General features: G+C 38.3%; 1 protein-coding gene across 1 annotated transcript; it reads right to left on the reverse strand.

Annotated features, from left to right (window-relative positions):
• Nucleotides 1-313: 313 nt before the first annotated feature.
• On the reverse strand, nucleotides 314-20,338 carry LOC141489207 (uncharacterized). Its single transcript, XM_074189984.1, has 7 exons — nucleotides 20,247-20,338; nucleotides 15,393-15,673; nucleotides 6,993-7,196; nucleotides 6,006-6,347; nucleotides 5,045-5,081; nucleotides 3,354-3,476; nucleotides 314-1,747 (listed from the first exon to the last, which is right to left on the reverse strand). Exons 1-7 carry the CDS (start codon nucleotides 20,336-20,338, stop codon nucleotides 1,696-1,698), a joined length of 1,131 nt encoding a protein of 376 aa, XP_074046085.1. The 3' UTR covers nucleotides 314-1,695.
• Nucleotides 20,339-23,763: the final 3,425 nt, after the last annotated feature.

Raw genomic sequence — 23,763 nt, forward strand, 5'->3', positions numbered from 1 at the left:
TGATTTTGATTACATTAAATTAAAAAGCTTTTGCACAGAAAAAAACATTGTAACCAAGATCAAAAGAAATGCAGTAAACTGGGAAACAATCTTTACAACTAACGTTTCTGACAAAGGACTCATTATTAAAATATACAGAGAACTGAGTCATATTTAAAAAAAAGTCATTCCTCAATTGACAAATGGTCAAAGGATATGCAAATGCAAATTGTTCTAAAGCATTCGGATATGCAAATTAAAGCTTCTCTGAGGTACCACCTCACACCTCTCAGACTGACCAATATGACCAGAAAGGATAATGATCATTGTTGGAAGGGTTGTGGGAAATCTGGGACACTATTATACTGTTGGTGGAGTTGTGAACTCATCCAATCTTTCTAGAGAGAAATTTGGAACTATGCCCAAAGGGCAACAAAAATGTGCATACCCTTTGGTCCAGCAATAAAACTAATGGGTCTATACCCTGAAGAGATGATGAAAAAAGGTAAAAACATTACTTGCACAAAAATATTCATAGCAGCCCTGTTCGTGGTGGCAAAGACTTGGAAATCCAGTAAATGTCCTTCAATTGGGGAATGGCTTAGCAAACTGTGGTATATGTGTGTCATGGAACACTATTGTTCTATTAGAAACCAGGAGGGATGGGAATTTAGGGAAGCCTGGAAGGATTTGCATGAACTGATACTGAGTGAGATGAGCAGAACCAAGTAAACACTGTATCCCCTAACAGCAACATGGGGGCAATGATCAACCTTGATGGAGTCACTCATTCCATCAGTGCAACAGTCAGGGACAATTTGGGGCTCTCTGCAATACAGAATACCATTGGTATCCAGAGAAACAAATGTGGAGTTTGAACAAAGACCAAGGACCATTACCTTAAATTAAAAAAAACTGATATCGTCTGATCTTGCTATCTCTTATACTTTATGTTTCTTCCTTAAGGATATGATTTCTCTCTCATCATACTCAATTTGATTCAATGTATACCATGGAAACAATGTAAAGACTGACAAATTGCGTTCTGTGGTGGGGGGGAGTAAGATTAGGGGGAAAAATTGTAAAACTCAAAATAAATAAAATCTTCAATAAAAAAGAAAGAAAAAGCTAAACACTTAAAAAAATGTTTATTGAACAAAAGTCATATAGTATATGCTGAGATCTCCTGGTCTATTTGAGTTCATCTCAGGAAAAATACAAGTTGGTAAGTGTTAAATATTATGAAAGGAGAAGCAAGAAATAATTAGATTCCAAGATATTATGGGATTCCAAGAGGAGGGTAGAATCAGATCTGATTGGGAGATTATATAGGTCTTCAAGGAATTAAGATTTCTAAAAGGTTATAAGGGATAAAATAAGACCTGCAGAGGAGCCCCAGGAAGTAGAGCATTATAAATAGAAAGAATAGGAAGGAACAAGGTGGAGAGGTGAACATGACCCTGACTAACAGAACAATAAGGTCAGGAATAGACAGACTTTTCATCATAAGAGAAAAAGAAAAGATGATCCATGAGGTTCACTCAGAGTTGAATGGAAACACAAAGGACTTCAACATCTGGATAAGGAATCAACCTCATTGTGGTGACTGGAATTCCTTTCCAGAAGGCAAAATTCTCACACTGCCAATGGCCTGGGTCAAGTTCAGGATGGCAAGAAGATGAATCAGGTTGGGATGTACACTGAAAAGTACTCATTTCAGTTCAGGTTCTTTTGATCCTGAGAAAGCTCACAGTGGCTCCTTCCTTTCCTTGAGGAAAGAAGAAAAAATTAAGATAATAAATCTGTCCTTATTGACTTGTAGCCAGAAATTATTCCTTTATCTCCACCCACCCCCCAACCTGACCTCACTCTTTTTGAAATTGCTATCTAAATCCACCTAGAACAGAGATCTAGGTAGAAATTCCAGCCCCAAGGGACAGAATTCATCACAGAAAAACATAAAGCAACAGCCTGCCCTGTCCAGTTTCATTTTTACTTTCTCAATCTTCCACATCCTTCTCTCTCCTTTTGACACAGAAACTCAGTGCCAAAGCCCTGCAAACCCTCCCCAGTGATCTCTAGCTTCCAGCCTCTGGGATAATGCCAGCATCAGCTACTTATATTCAGGATAATATTTCCTCACCTTGGTTTATCACTGTTGGTTTTTCAAGGAACAGCCAGTCAATGGCCAATATGACCAGAAAGGATAATGATCATTGTTGGAAGGGAGTGGGAAATCTGGGACAGTATTGCATTGTTGATGGAGCTGTGAACTCATCCAGCCTTTCTGGAGAGAAATTTAGAACTATGCCCAAAGGCAACAAAAATGTGCATACCCTTTGATCCAGCAATACCACTACTGGGTCTATACCCTGAGAAGATGATGAAAAATGATTAAAAACATCACTTTAACAAAAATATTCATAGCAGCCATGTTTGTGGTGGCAAGGAGTTGGAAATCAAGTAAATATCCTTCAATTGGGGAATGGCTTAGCAAACTGTGGTATATGTATATCATGGAACACTATTGTTCTATTAGAAACCAGGAGGGATAGGGATTCAGGGAAGCCTGGAAGGATTTGCATGAATTGATGCTGAGTAAGATGAGCAGAAACAGAAAAACACTGTACACCCTAACAGCAACATGGGGTGATGATCAACCTTGATGGACTCATTCATTTCATCAGTGCAACAATCAGGGACAATTTGGGGCTCTCTGCAATGGAGAATCCCATCTGTATCCAGATAAAGAACTGTGGAGTTTGAACAAAGTCCAAGGACTATTTCTCTTAATTTAGAAAAAAACTGATATCTTATTGTCTGATCTTGTTATCTCTTAAACTTTATGTTTCTTCCTTAAGGATATGATTTCTCTCTCATCACACTCAATTTGGATCGATGTACAACAAGGAAACAATGCAAAGACTGACAGATTGTTTTCTGTGGGGGGTGGGGAGAGGGAAGTAAGATTAGGAGAAAAATTGTAAAACTCAAAATAAATAAAAATCATATATATATATATATATATAGAGAGAGAGAGAGAGAGAGAGAGAGAGGGAGAGAGAGAGAGAGAGAAACTCTCTTTATGGTGGCAAAATAATTAGAAACTAAGAGGATGTCAAAAATAATTGAGAAGTCTGATTACATTGTGGTATATGACTGTGATAATTCTATTGTAAAAAATAAATAAATAAAAATTTTAAAAAAGGAATAGCCAAGTCAAAGTACCTCAGGATCTGACTCTAACAATGAAACTTTTAAAATTACCTAGGCATCAGAGTTTGGGACTCAGAGAACTGATTCTGTTTTGCAATGGATAAGTCCATGCTTCCTGGTACATTGAAAATGAAGTCAAATTGAGGGCCCCTACTCACCTAGCCCCTGTCCTTGCACAGGAGATCAAGCAGAGAGCTGTGAAGACTAAACCTTTGACCACTATGAGCCCCCATAGTGTCCGGAAAACTGGAAAAGTCCAGAAAATGGAAGAATGTGATGGCCTATGGGAGAAAGTAAAACAAGAAAAGTAGTATATAGGAGGTAGGGTAGAGGGCAAGGGGGTAGTGAGTGATTCCTTAGATCTACACCTCATCCCTTCTTATGGGGATTCCCTATATTCCCTCTGCTGATTATCTCCTGTGTGTGTTAAGTCCTATATAATTTGTCCTGTTCATAAATTGTTTTTCTAAAGAATTGTTTGAATGTTGTTTCTCCCATTTTCCTGTGAGCACCTTGAGACCTGAGATGATCTTTTTTTCCTTCTTTTGTATTTTTGGAGTTTAGCATTGTACTCAACAAAAAGTAGAAATTTAATAAAGTCTAATTAACTTATTATTAACTACTTAGCTTATTGGCTTTCTTATTGAGGGAATCTTCTTTAGGTACTCTTTATAATCTGTCCACTTTAAGGGTTACCGATTGAAGGTAAAGAAGAGGAGGCCTCCCTGGTTCTTCAAAAGAACATCAATAGAATGAGTCTTCTGAGGGCATGCAGGGTGAGACCCAAGGAGAGGGAAGGGAAGGGAAGGGAAGTGAGGAAAAACAAAACATCATTCAATAGGAATCATAGTCAAAACTTCTCCTTTCTTTTGTTTTTAGCTTAAATGAAGATTTAATTTGTTTTAATTAATTTTCCATTGTTCAGGGGGTTGAGATCTTTGACTGAATCCACCAGTATTTATGAATTATGTCCACCTAGAGCCAGGAGCTTTACTAGATAGTGAGAGAAAAGGACAAAAATGAAATGATCTCTTCCTGCAAGGACTTTCCCAATTTAATGCAAAATTTTAGCAAGATAAGTTCAGTGAAATATTTAGAAAAGACACTGGCAATTAGAGAGAATAAAGAAATTCTCATGTAGAAGGAGATATTTGAATTAAGACTTAAAGGAAGCTACAAATAATGAAAGGTGGAGGTGAAGAGGAATTTCTTTCCAGACCTGGGACAAGACAGGCCACAGGCATAGAAATGGAAAATGGTATGTCTTGATAGTAAGTAAAGCTATTTATTTGGTTGGAAGATAGTGGGTATGGAATACATCAAGTTTCTAGCAATCTAGGAAAGTTAGCTGAAGTCAGATGCTGGAGTATCAGATGCCCAACCCAGGAATATGGACTATATCCTCAAAGTAATAAGGAGTCACAAGACCTCTGCTAATCAGTCCTGATTATCAAGAAGAGAAAGTTGTTTCACAAAGAGGAATTTGGGGATTTATCTATAGATTTGCAATGCCCATCATCATAAATGTAGTGGTATAGGAGGGGTAGGACTTAGCACATAGCATTGTAGATTCAGGTCTTCAAAATTCTAGGCCAGGGCTAAAGGAAATCTAAATTTAAGCCTTCTGAACTTGAAAGAGAGGGAAGGAGGAAAGCTGGGAAGTACAGTTTTACTGGACCCCAAGGAACCCTTACCTCCTTTTGTTTGTCCTTTTGTAACCCCTCCAGAATGGAAGACTAGAAAAAGGTCACTTTAGACTAATAGTCTGAGGCTACACAAGGGAGACCCTCATTATCTGCTGAGGCTGGGTGCTCTTGACTCACAAGAGGTTTCTAAAAAGAAGTTGTACCTGTTAGTGTCCATGGGGGTGGCCTTTGATGTAATGGCTAAAAAAAGAACAGAGAAAGAAAACATTTGACTCTTGACTACACACCTACACTCACCTCCTTTTCCCTGGAGGGGCCACAATGACTAGAGTGCTGACCATAATAAGGTGTTAGGTCATGGAAATACTTTAGGCACCATATACATGCATGCCTTGGGCTATATATTGTAGATCTTATTCTAGTCTTGATGTATAGTCAAGTACTCTATTGTTCCTATTGCTAATGTCACCAGACTTCTGTGTCATCCCCAGGAATTCTGTTGGTCTGACGAAGATTATCCCCATGGGATAATTTCTCTTTTCCCCAAGTGTTCTCCAACAATACCATTAATTCCCAGTGTAGAGTATTAATAATTCACGAAGTATATATTTCCCCACATTCATTGTTACAATGGTACCTCTCTTCCTTACTCCCATTTACAAAAGAGTTGGTCTGACCTCCCATTGTCCCAACATAAGTCAGTTTGTGCTCTTCCATTAGAACCTTCCAGTCTCCTGGGACCAGAGCTACAGACATCATCAATTGGTGAAGAACAACTCTGAGTGTCTGTGTATATATATTCAAAGGACCCTATGTGTGTCTGTACTTGTACAGGCCACAGGTATATTTGAATGAAGGAGAGTGAGTGTGGGACACTGGTCATCAAAGACTTAGAAAGCCCTGGAAAATTGTCTGCTCTGCAAGGGAATGAGACCAGAAAACAAAATGCTTAACCTTCTCCAGAGACCAGTGATATGGAAAGAAGGGAGGAGAAGATGGGAATGGGGAAGCGCAGGAAACTGAAGGACTAAATGAGAGTGAACAGCTTCTCCCTGGAAACCCTCAAGGAGACTTTAGTTCACATTCTGGCCCAGGGTCATGTTCCCATTAGATATTTCCTAAGCTCTGCTTGAACTGAGGAGGCTAGAGTTGACAGGAACTTACCTGGAGAAACCTCCAAGCTGATGCTCCTGACAATGTAAAGATTATCTCTGACAGAATCATAGATTCCACAGGAATAGATACCTGAGTTATTCACCCTAAGCTCAGACATGGTGATGATGGTGATACCAGTGTAGATGTTATCTTCCAGGGAGGTACTTAGTTCAGAATGTTGCTGTATGGAGGTGGAGTTCCAAATAATTAGGTGTTTACACCTCCTTTCATTCTCTTGAAATTTACACCAGATTTTCCATCTCTTTTCATCCCTTCGAGGAGGATATCTGCAAATCACTCTGAGTGTCTGCCCCTCCAGGTACTTCATATTTGACCCTTGTCCCTGTGAACCTGAAAAAACAGATTATCAGGTTAGGGGGAGCCCTTTTGGACCTCCCTTGAGTCCCTCCCCTTCCTTGACTGAAAAATAAGAACAAGGTAAGGGGTTGATCTTCTTAAATAAAATTCTCCTCTAAGAAAACCTATTTCAAGGAGCCTAAGAGCCTCCTAATCAGTGATGTGCTAGGAAACAATAAACAACCAGTTCTCTCAATTTTTCTCTTTTCCTCCTTCTTTCCCTCTATCTCTTCTTCCCTCCCCCTCCTCTTTCCTTCTCTATTCTCTCTCTTTTATATTTATAAATATATCCAAGTATACATGTATACATATATATGTGCTTGAACAATTTTAAAATTTAATTTGCATTATTTACATTCTCATTATCCCTTTTTAAAGTCAAGTCAATCAATAAAACAATTCACTTCTTCATTTATATGCAGTGTGTGCCCAGTTTCAAAGTGTAAATACTTTTCCTGGAAATGTAATAATCAGTTCTTACAAGACTATGTGAGCTGGCTCCAGCACACTATTCCTCCCCAGTCCCTCTTAGCAACCTAACATTGTACTCCCTCCCTTCTCCCACTTTCCTCTCTGTTCTCTGATTCCTATCAGTCATCACCTCTACCCTTCCTTAATCTCCTCCTCACCCCCAGATACCCATGAACAGCAAAAGCAGCAACAGTAGCAATGGAATTGCCTGGGTCATCATGCTTCCATGGAGATAAAGGCAAGAGACGTGGGAGATGGTTTCCTCAAGCTGCACTTGGTCTGATGGATGGCAGGATGGTGTTGGTCCTGATTCTCCACTGCTTGATTCTGAGTATCTGAGATTAAAGAAGAAGTAGGAGAGAGTGGGGCAACCTATGATTAGGAAGTGAGAAAAGTGGAAGAAGGAGAAGTCCTGACCTCATAGGAGAGGGGTGAGAGCTCTCATGTCTGAGGAATTCTATTGGTCAGGATTCTGACCTAGGAATCCAGTTCAAGAAAAGCATTAATCCTTAGGACCTGTCAAGAGTTATGATTTTATATTGATTAACATAATATGAATAATGAATTTAATAAAAGTAATTTAGGTTCCAGATCCTTTTTATATTCAGATAATAGGTCTGGGAAAACAATGAAAACAAAGTAAATCTTGAAAGGTGATGCATTTTTCCCTGATTTCCAGTTAAATTAATTCTATCAATATAAACTATCCTATTCTGCTCTGTATTATACAATAATAAGGTGATCCCAAGACTATAAAATCAACTTAGCCTTTCCCACAGGACTCCTGTTTGTATGGTCATGTAATTGTTGTACTATCCTGAATTGTGGACCTGTCCTGGGAGGATCACTCAAGCCCCAAATCTGATTTGTTCTACCACGTATATATTCTCCGTCTGCACTAAGGCAAGGTGCAGCTCCAAGGAAGAAGTAATCTCATGATTTGCAAATCAGTTCCTTGTAAAGAAGGGAATTAATAAACCACTAACTGTTTACTGGTACTCCATCTCTGACCTGCTCTGTCTCACCCAGTTTAGATACCAGTTCAGCAAAACTCTGTTAATAAATTACTTACTGCTAGAACTTTTGTTACACCATGGGCTTCCTGATCCCATCTGCATCCATCCTATGTTTAGATATCCAAAGAGCATGAACATAGGGTAAGGGTGAAGATAAGAAGAACTGGACTAGGTGAAGGTGAGGAGAATTAGGACTTAATCCAAATACAGGAGAATATAAATGGGACTGTCTGGTCTGAGAGGATAACTTCATACAAATGGCAGCTGCTGAGGACATGGGAGGTCTGTTTTGGAAAGACATCCAGGACAAAAGGATGTTATCTCTTCACTGCCTCTTCCCTTGTCCCTTCCATACAGCCAAGTGGATCCGGGGTACATTGAGAAACACTTTCTCTTCTTTCTGGTCACATTAAGTCCCCACCAGCATTCTCTGTCCTTTCTCCATTTCCAAGGAAGTGATTTATCTAAAGGAAGTTGGGAGGGTGGGGAGGGGTCACTTCTAGACACAGTCTTGGGGCCTAATCAGAAATTATTGTCCATTATTACCCTGAAAGAGAGATCTAAAATTGACATCCATGGAAGCTACGTCAAGGGATCATAGAACATAAACCCACACCAAAAGAAACCACAGAGACCATTTAATGTAGCTTTTCTCAATGATTCAAGGTCCTCGGGAAGAAGGGAGGGAGGGAATAAGCAGGATATGGTGTCTATTATGGGCCAGGCAATATGTTAAGTGATTTTTACAAATATTATCTCATTGATCCTCACAAAAACTCAGGGAAGAAGATACTCAGGTACTATAGTACATTCTCAGGGAAGAAGGTAACAATAGTACTCCTCATTTTACATTTGAGGAAACTGCAGGAAAAAGAACTTATATGGCATCCTCACATCTAATTCACAACTCCTCATAGTCTGACCAATCACCTCAGTTTGAGCTTAGATTCACCCCCAAAATGGGACCTACTGTCAAGGATCAGTTGATTTTGAATATCCTAAAGGAAGACCAGGTATACCATAATAAGATCACTGTTGTTGGGGTTGGTGCAGTTGGCATGGAGTATGCCATCAGTATTCTAATGAAGTATTTGAGTAATGAACTTTTCCTAGTTGATGTCATAGAAGACAAGTTGAAGGAAGAAATGATGGATTATTTCTGACAAAGACTACACTGTGCCTGCAATCTCGAAACTGGTTGTTGTTATGGCTAGGGTACATCAACAGGAGGGAGAAAGTCATCTTAATTTGATCCAACAAAATGTGAATATCTTCAAATTCACCATTCCTAAATATTATTAAATATAGTCCTAATTGCAAACTAGTTATTGTTTCCAATCCACAGATATTTTGACATATATAGAAGTTAAGTGAATTTTGTAAAAGCCACATTATTGGAAGTGGTTGCAGTCTGGATTGTGCCGGTTTCCATTACCTAAAGCGGGAGAGATTTGGTATCTATTCTTAAGTTGTAATGGACAGAGCCTTAGGGAATATGGAGACTTCAGTGCATCCATGTGGAGTGATGTCAATGTTGCTTTTGTGTCTCTAAACAATCTTTATTCTGCTTTGGCAACTGATGTTGATTCAGAGAATTGGAAAGAAGTTCATAAACAGATGGTTGAAAGTGCTTATGAGATTATCAAACTGAAGGGCTATACTTCCTGGGTCACTGACTTGTCTGTGACAGATCTGACAGAAAGAACTATGATAAAAATCTTAGGAGAGTGCATCCAATTTCCAACATGATTAAGGTAGAATTAATGGCATTAAAGAGAAGGTCTTCCTTAGAGTCAAATGTGTCCTTGGGGCAGAATGGCATTTCAGATGTGGTAAAGTAAACCTGAATCCAAAGGAAGAGGTCTATTTAAAGAAGAGTACAGGGGGCAGCTAGGTGGAGCAATGGATAAAGCACCAGCCCTGTAGTCAGGAGTACCTGGGTTCAAATCTGGTCTCAGACACTTGATAATTACCTAACCATGTGGCCTTGGGCAAGCCACTTAACCCCACTGCCTTGCAAAAACCTTAATAAAAAGAATACAGATACTCTTTGGGAAATCCAGAATGAACTGCAATTTTAAAGCTTTTTAATGTGCTTCCACTTTAGTGCCTAGAGAACATCACATCGGTTAAGGGATTATGGTTGATGTGCTTTTCAAATAGGTCAAATCTTTCCTCTGCTTTAGTGATTGAACACCAGAAATGTAAAACCTATGAACATAATCTGGTCTCTTCCTAATGTTAGAAAAGGGGAATAATACAATGTAACTCCTATTTGTTAAATTCTATTGTTTGCATAGTGATGCTGGATCAGACTTGTACAATCATGCTTAGTACCCCAGTTTCCCACAGATCCAGAAGACCTTGCTGGACATAAAATATCACACCAGTAGTATCGATGTATTGGTTACCTTTTAGCTCCCCTCCATTAGGGCTTTCTAGCATGGTCCTGTGTGGGCTTTCCAGGGAAATTGATTATATATATATGTATATATATATATATATATATATATATATATATATATATATATATATATATATACATATATATATAATCTCAATAGTTATAAATTTTCATATTATATAAAAAGATATATATATATATGTATAATGATTCAATCAATTCCTCAGGTCATACTAACCCAAACACTGAATAAACAGTATATAACTGATTAAAAAAAGGTTAAGGACTTACCCAGGGACACACAGATAATAAGGCTCTAAGGCTGGATTTGAACCCAGCTATAATTGACTCTAACCCCAGAGCTCTATTCACTGCCTAGGAGCAGCTAGATGGCACAGTGGATAGAGTGCTGACCCTGAAGTCAGGAGGACTTGAGTTCAATTGGCCTCAGATACTTACTAGATATGTGACCTTGGGAAAATCCCTTAACCCTGATTATCTCACATCCAGAATCATCTCCAGTCATCCAGATTCATATCTTGCCATTGAATGCAGATGGCTAGAGAGGAGAAAGTGAGGTTGGTGCCTTGGCATGGCACCGCCCTATTTAAATACAATTCACTTGTTTGCCATGGCTTCACCTCCCTGATGTCATAGTCTTCTTTGAAAACGAAGAACAACTATCATTTTCAATAATGACACAACCAAGTATGTCTCAGTCCCCAACTCTTTTAGGGCATCTTCATAGGTCAGAACTATTTACATAATTGTCATGTCTTTATTTGCCTCATAAAATATTCCAACTATTTATCAGTGTGATTTCATATTCTTTTAATATACTTCAGCTAAAATAATAGATTATAACAAATTGAATGGAGAGGAGATATGAGAATCTAACTTTGTCCTCATAAGTCAAATAATAAAGAGATTTATAATTGTGTAAAACAAAAACACTGAAATGTTTTAAAATAGTTATTTTTCAATCTTAAATATCTTAGTAGGAAGCAGCTAGGTGGCACAGTGGATAAAGCATCGGCCCTGGAGTCAGGAGTACCTGAGTTCAAATCTGGCCTCAGACACTTAGTAATTACCTAGTTGTGTGGCCTTGGGCAAGTCACTTAACCCCATTTGCCTTGCAAAAAAGCCTTAGTAACATGTAACAGATTATTTTTTTTATTATTTTAATTGAATTAATGAATAATTGATTCAAATTTATCAGTGTTAATTTCTAATATGGTAAACACTAATAAATATATCCCATAAGCAAAAGAATTTGGAGTTCTCAGAAATTTTTTCCTCTAAAAAATTTTTATTTACTAATCTTTTCTTCCCAGTTACTTGCAACAACAGTAATTTAATATTCTTTTTCAAAACCTTGAGTTCCAAATTTTCTTCTCTCCTTCCTCCTCATCCCACCTCATAAGAAAACAAGCAATTCAATATTGGTTATTCATCTGTAGTGATGTAAAATATTACCATAATAATCATAGATCCCTCTCCACCAAAAAAAAAAAGATTAAAAATAAAAAAAATATGCTCCAATCTGTATTCAGATACTATCTTTGGGAATGGATAGCATTTTTCAAAAAATGTCCTTCAGGGCAGCTAGGTGGCGCAGTGGATAAAGCACTGGCCCTGGAGCCAGGAGTACCTGGGTTCAAATCCAGTCTCAGATACTTGATAATTACCTAGCTGTGTGGCCTTGGGCAAGCCACTTAACCCCATTTGCCTTGCAAAAAAAAAGTCCTTCAGAATTACCTTTTATTATTGTATTTTTGAGAATATATAAATCATTCATACCCAATCATCTTACAATACTGCTGTTACTTTGTACAGAATGCAATTCACTGCATCAATTCATGCACGTCTTTCCAGGTTTTCTGAGAACACCCTGCTCATCATTTCTTATGGCATAGTAGTATTCCATCATGATCACATCCCACAATTTATTCAGCCACTCCCCAATTAATGGACATTCCCTCAATTTCCAATTCTTTGACATGCAAAAAGAACTGTTATAAATGTTCTTGTACATATAGATCTTTTTCTTTTTCTTTTTTGTCTATTTGAGGATATAGACCTAGTAGTGGTATTGCTAGGTCAAAGAATTTGATTGGGTTTATAGTACTTTGGTCATAACACCAAATTGCTCTCAAAACTAGTTCACTTCTCTACCAACAGGACATTATTGTCTTATCTTTCTCACATCTTCTCCAACATTTTTAATTTTTCTTTTCTGTACTAATAGTCAATCAAATAGGTATGAGGTAGTATTTCAGAATTATTGCAAATTGTATCTCTCCAATCAATAATGAGTTAGAACAGTTTGTCATATGACTATACATAGCTTTGATTACTTCATCTGAAAACTATGCATATCTTTTAATCATTTATCAATTGAGGAATAGTTCATATTTATAAATTTGACTCAGTTTTCTGTTTGAGAAATGAGGCCATTATCACAGAAAGTTGTTTAAAAATGTTTAATGCTAACTGTATGTTTTCATTCTTTTGATTTAGTTGTATTGTTTCTTGATTTTTCATAAACTTGTGCTTGTTCAATTTTAATTTTTTAAAGAATTATTCTCTTCTGAATGCTTTTGTACTTCAATTTCCATTTGCACAGTTTTATGTTTTAAGTAATTTTTTCTTCAGTGAATTTTTGAGTCTCTTTTTCCTTTTGACCAATTCTACTTTTGGCATTTTTCTATTGGCTTTTTATACCTCTTTAACCATTACTCTAGTCTATTTTTTAAGTGTTATTTACTTCAACATTTTTTGTGTTTAGTTTACCAAGCTGTTGACTCCTTCCTCATGATGTCCTTGCATCACTCTCATTTCTCAATTGTTCTTCTACTTCCCTTACTTGATTTTCAAAATCTTTTTTGTGCTCTTCTGTGACCTGAGTGAGACAAATTCATATTTTTCTCAGACTTTGAATTTGTATCCTTTTTCTGATCCATCTTGTCACCAGAGTTACTCTCTAAGGTCAGAGTATTTTTTGTTGTTTGCTCATTTTTCCAACCTTTACTTTTAATTCTTTATTAAAGGTGGGCTCTGCTTCCAGGGCATAAAGTACTTTCCCAAATCCTGGGATTCTGTGTAGGATATTTTTTTCCTGAGATAGTTCCAGGTATCTGTAAGTCTTCAGTTCTTCCAAGATGGTATGTTCTAAGGAGAGATATTTAGCCCTTTCCTAGTCTGTACTCTGGTCTGTGAGTAACCACAAGCATTCTTTTCTACCCTGGAATTATGAGGAGGGACCCCTCTACTGTGGTCACAAGCTGTGGTGTTCTACTGCTCCTCCTTGCCCTGAGACTGCCACCTAGGACTGTGACCCAGATTCGCAAAAAAACAGTGTCCTGCCTCAGTACTAACAAAGATGTAGCTGGATAAATGTAGCTGGATCCCTGAGGAGAGACATTTTAAAGTCCTTTCCCAGAGTTCAGTGACTGTTCAGAAAATATACACAAAGAATCCCTTGAAATCAAGTTCAATAATTTGCTCAGGAGCAGTGGAAAACAATTAGTACAGGTTAAGCTAATTGTTTGACACTGGGAGAGAAAAGTGAGACAAAAGTAGAAGAATCTGAGAGGCCAGGAAAAGATTGAGGAAGGGAGCTAAAGGGTCGTATATTTAAAGGAGTTGCAAGTGATCACCAGAGGAAGGAAGCAATTTTTCATCTATAGGGCTAATTCTGTAAATAGGGCTAATTTGGGAACTCTGTAGATAAGAGAAAACATCTTCTCAAGACTGTTTTCAGCTAGGCAAGAACAAACAGTTTAGATGGGTGTTCTCTTATGGTTGTATCAAAAGGCCTCTTTCAGGCATAATTCTAATACATATTTAAGGTTTATTTTATCAAAGAAACCTCTGGAATCTCCTATTAACTAGTTGTTCACCCCAATACCATTTATGGATTGAGCTCTCCCAATACTGATTCAATGACTACCAAGACCGGCTCCTGATTTCTGGGACCAGGTGTGTGATGGAATAGCCTATACCATACTGCCATTATCTCATCCTAATGCAACAGACTTTCCTATTGACCTTCTAAGTCATCTTGGGCTGAAAGATTGTTTTGTTCCATCTTTTTGTGGATTTTGCCACTCTACAATTTGTTTAGAGTAATTATTTAAAGTTGTTTTAAGGTGTTTGGGGGAGAGTTAAGGTGAGTCCCTACCTTTACATCACCATCTTGATTATTTTATCAGGTCTCAGTATTTAGGTGGTATAGTGGATAGAGCATTGGCCCTGGAATTGCCTAGCTGTGTGACCTTGGGCAAGTCACTTAACCCCATTGCCTTGCCAAAAAAAAGAGTGTATTTAGGTCATGAGACCTTTGGAAAGAATTATTTTCATATTAATTGACATGTTATTTGTAATGAATATTCATACTAATAATGTAGATTTCTTAGAGCTCCCTTTTTACATGTAGACTGATGAGAGTTAGAACAAAACAACCTAGAGAAATTCATTAGCTCTGACCAATATGATGAACTAATTTGGTAATTTTTATAATTCCAAAGCTTTTCCTGCATAAATTCCTGAAAAGATGGTGAGAACTCCCCCTCTGCATGTGCAGTCTCCTAACTATTAGGGACTGTTGTGCATAGAAGTGCCCTTGAGCACCAGAGTCTTATTTTACTAAGTGTCAGGGGAGTGGGAGTGGATTAGAGACTGGGAGGGATATTTAAGCACTTGTGTTCCAGTGAATAAATGGAGATCTTGGAGTACTTGGGAATCTTGGAGAATTTGTCATCCTTGTCTTCCTTGTCTCCCGCCCCTTCAACGTTTGCCTGGGCAAGATTGAGGGAGTTCAGAAAGGGACTCAACATATGACATCTGGAAAGGGACTCAACATATAGCATCCAAACAGGAACACAAAGATGGATTTATTTGAGTGAAGTCTGGGATAAGGTCCAGCAGATACAAGCAACAAACAGATGAAATCCAGGAGTAGAAGACTCCAGAGAAAGTAACAGGGATTGATTGTTGATAGGGGACTGATTTTAAACAAAGAGGTATAAAGTGAAAGTGAAAAGACAAATAGTATTCAACATTGAGGAGTCAGCAGGAAGTGGAGTCTCCATGGCAGCTCAGCAGGGGATGGAGCTTATTCCTCAGCCGCAGTCCACCAAGGAGTACCAGCACTATGAACAGGATGCAGAGGACTTGTTTTCTGTTCCTTTTGGCCACTGTTGCTGGCCTGGCTGCAATCCAAACCCCTAAACCTACAGGCAACTTTAAAGACTTCTTGTTGCCGAAGACCCTGAAGAAGACCCTCACGTTGATGCAGACCCTGACACTTACAACGAATTTCACTCCAGAATCCACAAAGAGTTTCATTTTCCAGCCCACAGCTGGGTGCACCTCTGCCGTTGCTCCAACCCCAGAGGGCTGTGAATTGTGCACTAGCTGCACTTTTTCTGTTGAGAGCAAAAATGTCACATGCTATTGGACAGTTTGTAATGGTGCTGACTATCGTTCAGAGAATGCAACAACTCCAGTTTTACTGTTGTCAACAACTCAAGTAATTTCAAATGCTCTCTCTCATTCTCTTCGACTCCCACTGTCTGCAGAGGGAGGGGGAGGGAGAAGGGAAATCTTCCTTTTTGGAACTTCAAAACTCAAGTTTATGACTCAGATGGAATGCAGGCTTTGCTACAAGGACAAGACCCCTCCAAAAACTTATTCTAGAAATAAAGGGACTCCATGCCTTCTTCCTGGTTTGGGGAGGGGGGTGTTGGGCAATAGGCTATTGATTGGGAGGTTTCCTGGTTCAGTTAGTTAAGAGAAAAGGGGAAGAAGATTTTTTTTCTGGATTGGGAAACTTAGATTTTGTCTTTTGAAAGGTCTGTGTTTATGGCTAATATTTTGGTGTGTTGTGTGTATGTGTATGTCTGTGTGTGTGTGTGTGTGTGTGTGTGTGTGTGTGTGTGTGTGTGTTTAAACATCTGTAGACATTTTGACATTTTACATCTCTCCACTGGCTTGGAGATGTGGGAAAATGTTTCTATATTCTGAGATTTGATACTGGCCAGGTTATCAGTCTCAACTTGGGAAATGTGATACAAGAGAATTGTTTTCTGTGTTTGTGTTAGTGTCTAAACTCTGAAATGGTTAGGTAAAGTTAAATTTTACTCCCTTTTATTTGGGTTTTGAATTTGATTGCTTTGAAAGGTTTTTTGTTGGCAAAAGAAAAAACATTGTAATCTTTGGTGTAAATTGGGGATAAAATGTATTGCAAAGAAATTTGGGAATATTGGTTTTTACTATTGTTTAATTGACATTTGTTTATACTATTTTTGAACTTTTGTTTACAAATTATGTAACATTCGTTATATAATAATTTTGTTTCAAAAAAAGACAAGAAGGGGTATATGTTAGGGACTATTGTGTGTGGAAATGCTGTGAACCTTCTTCACCTGGAATACTTGAACATCAAAGCCTTATTTTACCAAAAGCCACAGAAGTGGGAGTGGATTAGAGACTGGGAGGGATATTTAAGCATTTGTGTTTTGGTGAATAAGTGGAGACTTTGGAGTACTTGGGGATCTTGTCTTCCTTGTCTCCAACCCCTTCAATGCTTGCCTGGAGAAGATTGAGGGAGTCCAGAAAGGGACTCGGCATATGATGTTTGGAAAGGGACTCAACTCCTAACCTTTGGAATCTGACCAGCCCACAGATATAATCTAAATTTGAGACTCAGCTTGGGGAAACACCGAGTTCAACCATTAATCTTAAGGATGATAAAAACCTAAAAATGTCAAGAATGAAATCTGGACCCTAGCTATGTTCATCTTCATGAGATAAAAGAAACTAGGAACCTCACAGTAGCGGACACTATGAGGCTCCATGAGTGTACATCCTTCTGTCTCGTAGAGTATTTTAATGTAACATAAATTAATTCAATGTGTCGAGTGACTTGCTCAGTATCCTACATCTCCCCAGCATCAGAAATCTGAGAAATCTCTGGTAGAATAGCTTTCATAGAGGAATGGTTAAGGACTCTATTTCTTTGTTTTGAGAGTTGAGCTAAATTAACAAAAAAGTTACAAAGAAAGCAAATAGATCCCCTTGGTGGAATTCCTGATATTGATATTTCCAGGGTCTACTTTTCATTAGGTGGTGAAGGAAGGTGGTATAATTAACCAGAGAAGAGAAAATCATTCATAAGTCTATCTGGTGATACAAGAGCTATGTGTGTTGCAGACATATTCGTTACTCAACCTGCAGAAAATATATGAGTTTTTTTGTATTTTTATTTTTACTACTGAGTTCCTCATTGAGACAAATTTTTTGCAATAATTGCTGGGCTCCACAGCCTACAAGTGAAAAAATTGCTAATCTAGTTCATGTCCCTCTTTTGAAGCATACGAAAATAGAGGGTCAGAGGAGTCAAGTACCATTTCCAAACCAATTAGAAGCAGATGTGGAACTAGACCCAAGGTCTCCTAGGTCCCAGTACAGTGTTTCTTCTAACACACAGTAGTTCTTGTATTCAAATACCATGCAATACTATGCTACTCCTGAGACATTTCTTATGTCAAAGGTATGATCTTCTAGAAAAAAAACAGGTGTATCTTTTTGTTCTTGCCAAGAAGATCTTGAGTGATTCCTAGATAGGGTAGAATGTATTTATTAGAATAGAACAACATCATTGTTTCTTCTCCATATTCAGGAGCAGAGCTTGACCTGAGGAAGATCCTATGAAATGGGAGATGGGACTCCTTGTAAGACAATAGATGAGCAATGTTGTATCAGTCAGTCAGTGAGTCAGTCAGCAAGTATTTATGAGTGCTGGCTAATGCACATGCTTGTTCAATCTAAACTCAATTCAATCAACATTTATTAGATACCTACTATTTGCTAGCAATATACTAAGTACTGGAGTTAAAAAATAAGAAAAAGAGACAGTTACTGCCCACAAGGAGCTTATTGTTTGCTATCTTCCTTCCTTCTCAAAGAGGATCAAAAACATCACAACTATGACTTGTGAGTGGATTGGATGTAAATGAGGTAGAGCTTATCTATGTCCTTTAAAATTTCCTCCAGAATCTTAGGAGTTCAATGGTAAGACATGAGTCAAGAGGATGGTCATGGCCTCACATTCAGTGAGAGACCTTGGCCTTTTAAGTCTAAATTCTTCCCAGGTCTCAGTTTGTCTGAAGAAAAGTTCATTCTTGAGAAATTTACAATCCAAAGTGGGAAGACAACACACACATAAGAAAGCAGAGAGGAATTACTGGGAATGTTGGGAGCTCTCTTTAAAGGAAGGCATGGAGAAGAGTTTGTGTATAGCTCTCTAGCCCACTGACTAGTAATGAGATTTCAGGTGATTAACTTTTCCAGGGAGGAGGGCAAGATATTCTCTGTAGTCAAAGTCTAACAGAACTGCTGATGGAAAAGGAAGGTATTAAGTTATTATTAAGGAACTATGTCAGATAATGAGGTTATAGAGACAGGCAAAACATTGTCCCTGCTCTCAAGGAGATCAGAGTCTACAGGGTATGAGACCTCATGCCACAAAGCCCTAGTATATGCAGAAAAAATTAAAATAATGATCATTGGGAAGGCCATAGAAATAAGAGAGAATGGAAAAAGGTTCATGTGGAAGGTGGTATGGGACCTTGAAGAGAATCCAGGAGTCTGAAATTAGTGGGACAGCATCCCAGGTTGGGAGAGAGCCAGTGAAAATGCACCATCAGGAGGCTGAATGCTTTGTGTAAGGGACAGGCCAGTGTCGCAGGAAGTCTGAGAACATGGTGGGGACTGGGGCATTGGAAATGTGAAGTGAGAAGGGTTGTTTATGAAGACCATTAAATGTAAAATAAAGGATAATCTTTGTATATTCATACTGACAACTAAGTGTAAGATGAAATGGTAGCAGGGGGACCAATCAACAAGCCGAATTACTTCAGGGTAGGGGGTTTATGATGTCATGTACCAGGATGATAGCAGTTTCAAAAGATAGTAAAAGACATATTTGAGATATTTTGTGAAGGCAGAATCAACAGCTATTAGCAACAAATTTGATTGGGAGTAGGGGAGAATGGAAAAATGAGGAATTAAATTTAACACTGATTGACTGAATTGTGGCACTCTCAGCAGTAATAGTAAAATTTGAAAGAATGGAGGGTTAGGGAATAATAAGCTTAGGTTCAGAACATGTTGAACTTAAAATGTCTGTGGGATGGCTCATTCAAGATGTCTAACTGGAATAGTGAGACTGGAGGTCAGTGCCGAGGGTCTAGATTAAGTAGATTTGAGAATCATCAGCATAATGATAATAATTCAATCTAAAGGAGGAGATTAAGGTTGTCAAGAGATCTCAGAGAAATCAGGGCAGAGTCCTGTGGAAGACCCACTTATAACTGGTATGACTTGGATAAAGAAGCAAAAAAAAAAAAAAAAGGATATAAGATAGTTTGGAATAGACCTAGGACAGAACTGGCACAAAAACCTACAGTAAGGAGTTTCAAAGTGAAGAGGATTCTAGGTAGTGTCAGAGGCTGCAGAGAGCTTAGGAATCATGAGGATGAATAAAAAATATTAGACCCTTTCTTCTGTCAGCCCCAATCCAACTTAGAATGGTCCTTTGGTGAGTCAAACCTGCAACAGAAGGATGTGACAGGAGGGGTTATTAACCCTTCCCAGGAAGGGGGAGGATCCTTGAGGTGTAGAGGGTTTTACTCAGATCCCAATAGTTGATCCCACAACTTTCAATAATATGTACATTAGCATTTGAAAGACTCTATCTCATAGTTCAGTGATGCTGCTGTGGACAAACTCTTCTATTGGAGGACTTAGCTGCTGAGGTATTCCTAACTGACTTCAACCTGGAAAAGTCCAGAGGTCATCATCTTCTCCTTATTCTCTTCTTCATTATCCTCATCATTCTTTTCATTGACTGAAACATCAAAGGAGGGTCAAGGAAGAAGGAGGTGGTAGGAAGGGACTGTTGATTTCCATTCCTGTGTCCAGTCCAAACTTCCCTACCCAACTCTAACAATGGTTTGGGAGGGTGGAGCACACTGAAGCACTTTGGGCAGAAAAACATTGGAGATGATCCAAGCGAAGCTGATCTCCATGGCCAATTTTTTACATTTTCAAGTAACTTCTGACACTTAAGAGGAGGCAGTCAATGTCTTCAAAAGAATAAAATTTAACAGGTTACCTCTAAACCAGGAAGCAAGGATAAAATGTGAAATTTCTTTGAAGAAATAAAATTACTTTTTATCTGGGAAGGGAAAGGGTGCATAGTCTAGATAAAACACCAAAATTTGCTTAGTGGGATTTTTTGAAAAGGTTCATCTTTCCATTTTGAAGCTGCTGTATCCATGTTGATATATTTTTTCTTTTTTTTAGGTTTTTGCAAGGCAAATGGGGTTAAGTGACTTGCTCAAAGCTGCACAGCTAGGTAATTATTAAGTATCTGAATCTGGATTTGAACTCAGGTACTCCTGACTTCAGGGCCAGTGCTCTATCCACTGCACCACCTAGCTGACCCATCCACGTTGATCTTAACCCAGTCACAAATCTTGTGGTGTTCCCCTTCCCCATCTCCCTTCTTAACTATTCATTATGTTCTCACCAACTCAGCTTGTAGCTGTTTCTTATTTGATTAAATTTTACTATCTTCTTGAAAGCTTTTATTACCTTGCTGCCTCCCTAAAGAACCCTGTGAATTGGCTTGTGATTTTGTTTTATCTATGAAATAAAATTTATGACCTTTTTGTATTCTTGTGATTTTTTTCACTGAAAAACAAACTCCCACCAATCCTTAGAAATCTCTTCCCCCCCCCCAACAATTTTCCCTTATAAAAAATATGACTTTGAATAACTCTGGAAAAAGGAAATCAGGTTCTAAGGTTAGAAATAATTAGAATTATTAGATTTGGGGGAAAGAGAAAAGTAATAGAGCCCCAAAAAGTCAAATAAGAGCCTGATATCTCCTGAGTTCTTGCATTCAACCCTTCCCCTTGTCATTCTTTTCATTATTGTGCTACACCTCTAAGACTGCCTCTTCAAGCTCCATAACATTCCAGGGTTTCCTAACACAGTGGCACAATGGCTAGAGCACTGGCCTCAGTCAAGAAAATGTGAAGTCAGGTCATGGACAAGTCACTTAACCCTGATTGTCTTGTATCCAAGGATCATCTTCAATCATCCTGATACACATTTGACCACTGGATCTAGATGGCTGTGGAGAAGAAAGTGATTCTAATGACTTAGCACAGCATCCCCTCACTTAAATCCAATTCATGTGCATGTCATAGCATAACCCCGCTGATGTCATACTCTTCTTCAAGAATGAAAGACAAACATCATCAACCGCTGCCACCACCCCCTTCCTCAGTTCCTAACCAAAGACCAAGCATGCTTCATTCTCTGGTGAATACTCTCTAGATGGACAGCTGCCTTGGGTGCGGTTAAGGAAGAAAAGGTGGGATAAGGGTACAGGGACACGAGGTTAAACTTGTTGAGCTCTTCCTGTGGGAAGGGAGAAGGAAATCTGAAGAGGCAAGGGACTCATTCTGGATATGATAATAGGAGGGGGGTGCCATCTATCCTTGGTCTGTGGGGGAGACTTAAGCTCCACCTCAATATCATTATTTCATACTGGAAAAAAAGACAGAAGCTTCTCCCCACTATGAGTGTGATTAGTGCTGAATATCCTGAGAAGGGAAGGGTCTCAGAACTGGGTCCTGCCCAAGGGGAGCTGAAAGAGTAATGGAGAGAGAAAAGGAAATGAGATCTACAGTGGTCTCTGGCTCAGCAGCTCCTTTTTCTCCCTTTTACTGTCTATGATTTAACACTTCCACTCCCCAACTCTAGTTCACATTGTTTGGGAAGACCTCTACCCTAAGATCATTTTTGACAGGTAAGAGATATATAAAGGAAGGAGAGTCGTTAGACAACCAGCAGTGCACCAATGAGGAGATGAGGGTTTGCAGCAGGAAGGTGGCAGTGTCAGAGAAGAATAAGCATAAGAAAGAGATATTATGGGAATAAATCTACAGGTCACGGCAGCAGATTGAGTTTGGAAGTATAGGGGTGGTTGCTGTGGTGAGTGGAAGTGAGGAATCAAAAATAACACCTAGATTAGTGCCTGGGAGATGGAGAGAATGTTGTAGCATCCTGAATGCAGTAGTTTGATTTTTAAAGTCTCTATATTGGGGTGCTTATCAGGTTTTTTTTTTCTTGTTCTGAATTTGGGCTATCATCTTCCTTAGAGTTTGTAATTTGAGGATTCTTTTAGAAAATGACTGGTAGACACCCACATTACCAGAACATGCTCAGTGTTTGGGAGGCTCTGAAAAAAGGTGTGAGGAGAGAAGAGGTATCAGACTATCAAATTGAAGGTCTACAAAGCCATTGTGCTGTGAACTCTAAACAGTCTACTAGCTAAACTGCCAAACACTCAAGCATTACTACAAAGAGCATAACTCCAATTAGTTGACCACATTGATCAAAGTCAAATGTACACTTGCCAAAAAGAATATTTTTATGGAGAACTCACACAGGGCAAGTACTCACAGGGGGGGTTGGAAGGGTGAGAAAAAGTGATATAAAAGCATTTACAAGAACTTTGGAATGGATTGTACAGCATGGGAGATACTGGCACAAGATCATCCAACATGGCATACCCGCATCAGAGAGTGTGCTGTGCTTTGTGATCAAGGCAGAATTGAAGCAACTCAAATGAAATGTGAGAAGTATAAGTTTAGAGAATCCACCCCAGGTATTCATTTGGATTACTTGTGTCTGATCTGTGGTAAACATTCTGAGCTGTTTTTGGTGTGATCAGATATACTGATATTGTTTTAGCCCTCTTTGATAACAAAGGACAAGAATTAACCAAAATAAGGCCATTTAAAAAAAAATCATTTCTAGGTATTTTGACAGGAACATAGCTGTCAGATACTTCAATTTTTACTAATTTATATCTTTTAAATCTGGTTTCTAGTTCCATATTTAATAAGATATTTTACATTTTCATCTTTTCCTTTAATTTTACCATATTATATTGCCCTGTAGAATCATTATCTTCTTTTTGGTCCTTTCTAATCATTAGGAAAATTGTTTCTTGGGAAAACTTTTAATTTATTTTTTAGTCCTTTCTTGCATAGTTCTCATTTCTTTTCCAATTTTTTCTTCAAAACTTTTCATTTTACTTATGAAAACAAATTTTAACTCATGCTTCATCTCTTCTGGGAATTCTAATTGAGCTTGTGTCCAAACTGTGTTTTTTTTCTCTCAGGCATTGCTTATAGATACTTTGGAAATTTTCTTTTCTTCTACAGTTGTGTTTTGAGTTTCCCTGCTAACAAAATAATTATGCTAAGTTCTTTTTTTCCTCATTATTCTGGCTGATTTCTTGCTTTTAGTCTTGTTGTTAGGTCTGTATTCTGTGGTTCTCTAGAGAGAAAGACAAGCTGATCCTCTTGCTATTTTCTTGAGTATTTAAAACTCTGTAATTCCAGGATCTCAGGGACAGGTTGAAGACCTCCAA

The sequence above is a fragment of the Macrotis lagotis genome, chromosome 5 (assembly GCF_037893015.1).
Source record: "Macrotis lagotis isolate mMagLag1 chromosome 5, bilby.v1.9.chrom.fasta, whole genome shotgun sequence".
In the NCBI taxonomy this organism is placed as follows: Eukaryota; Metazoa; Chordata; class Mammalia; order Peramelemorphia; family Peramelidae; genus Macrotis; species Macrotis lagotis.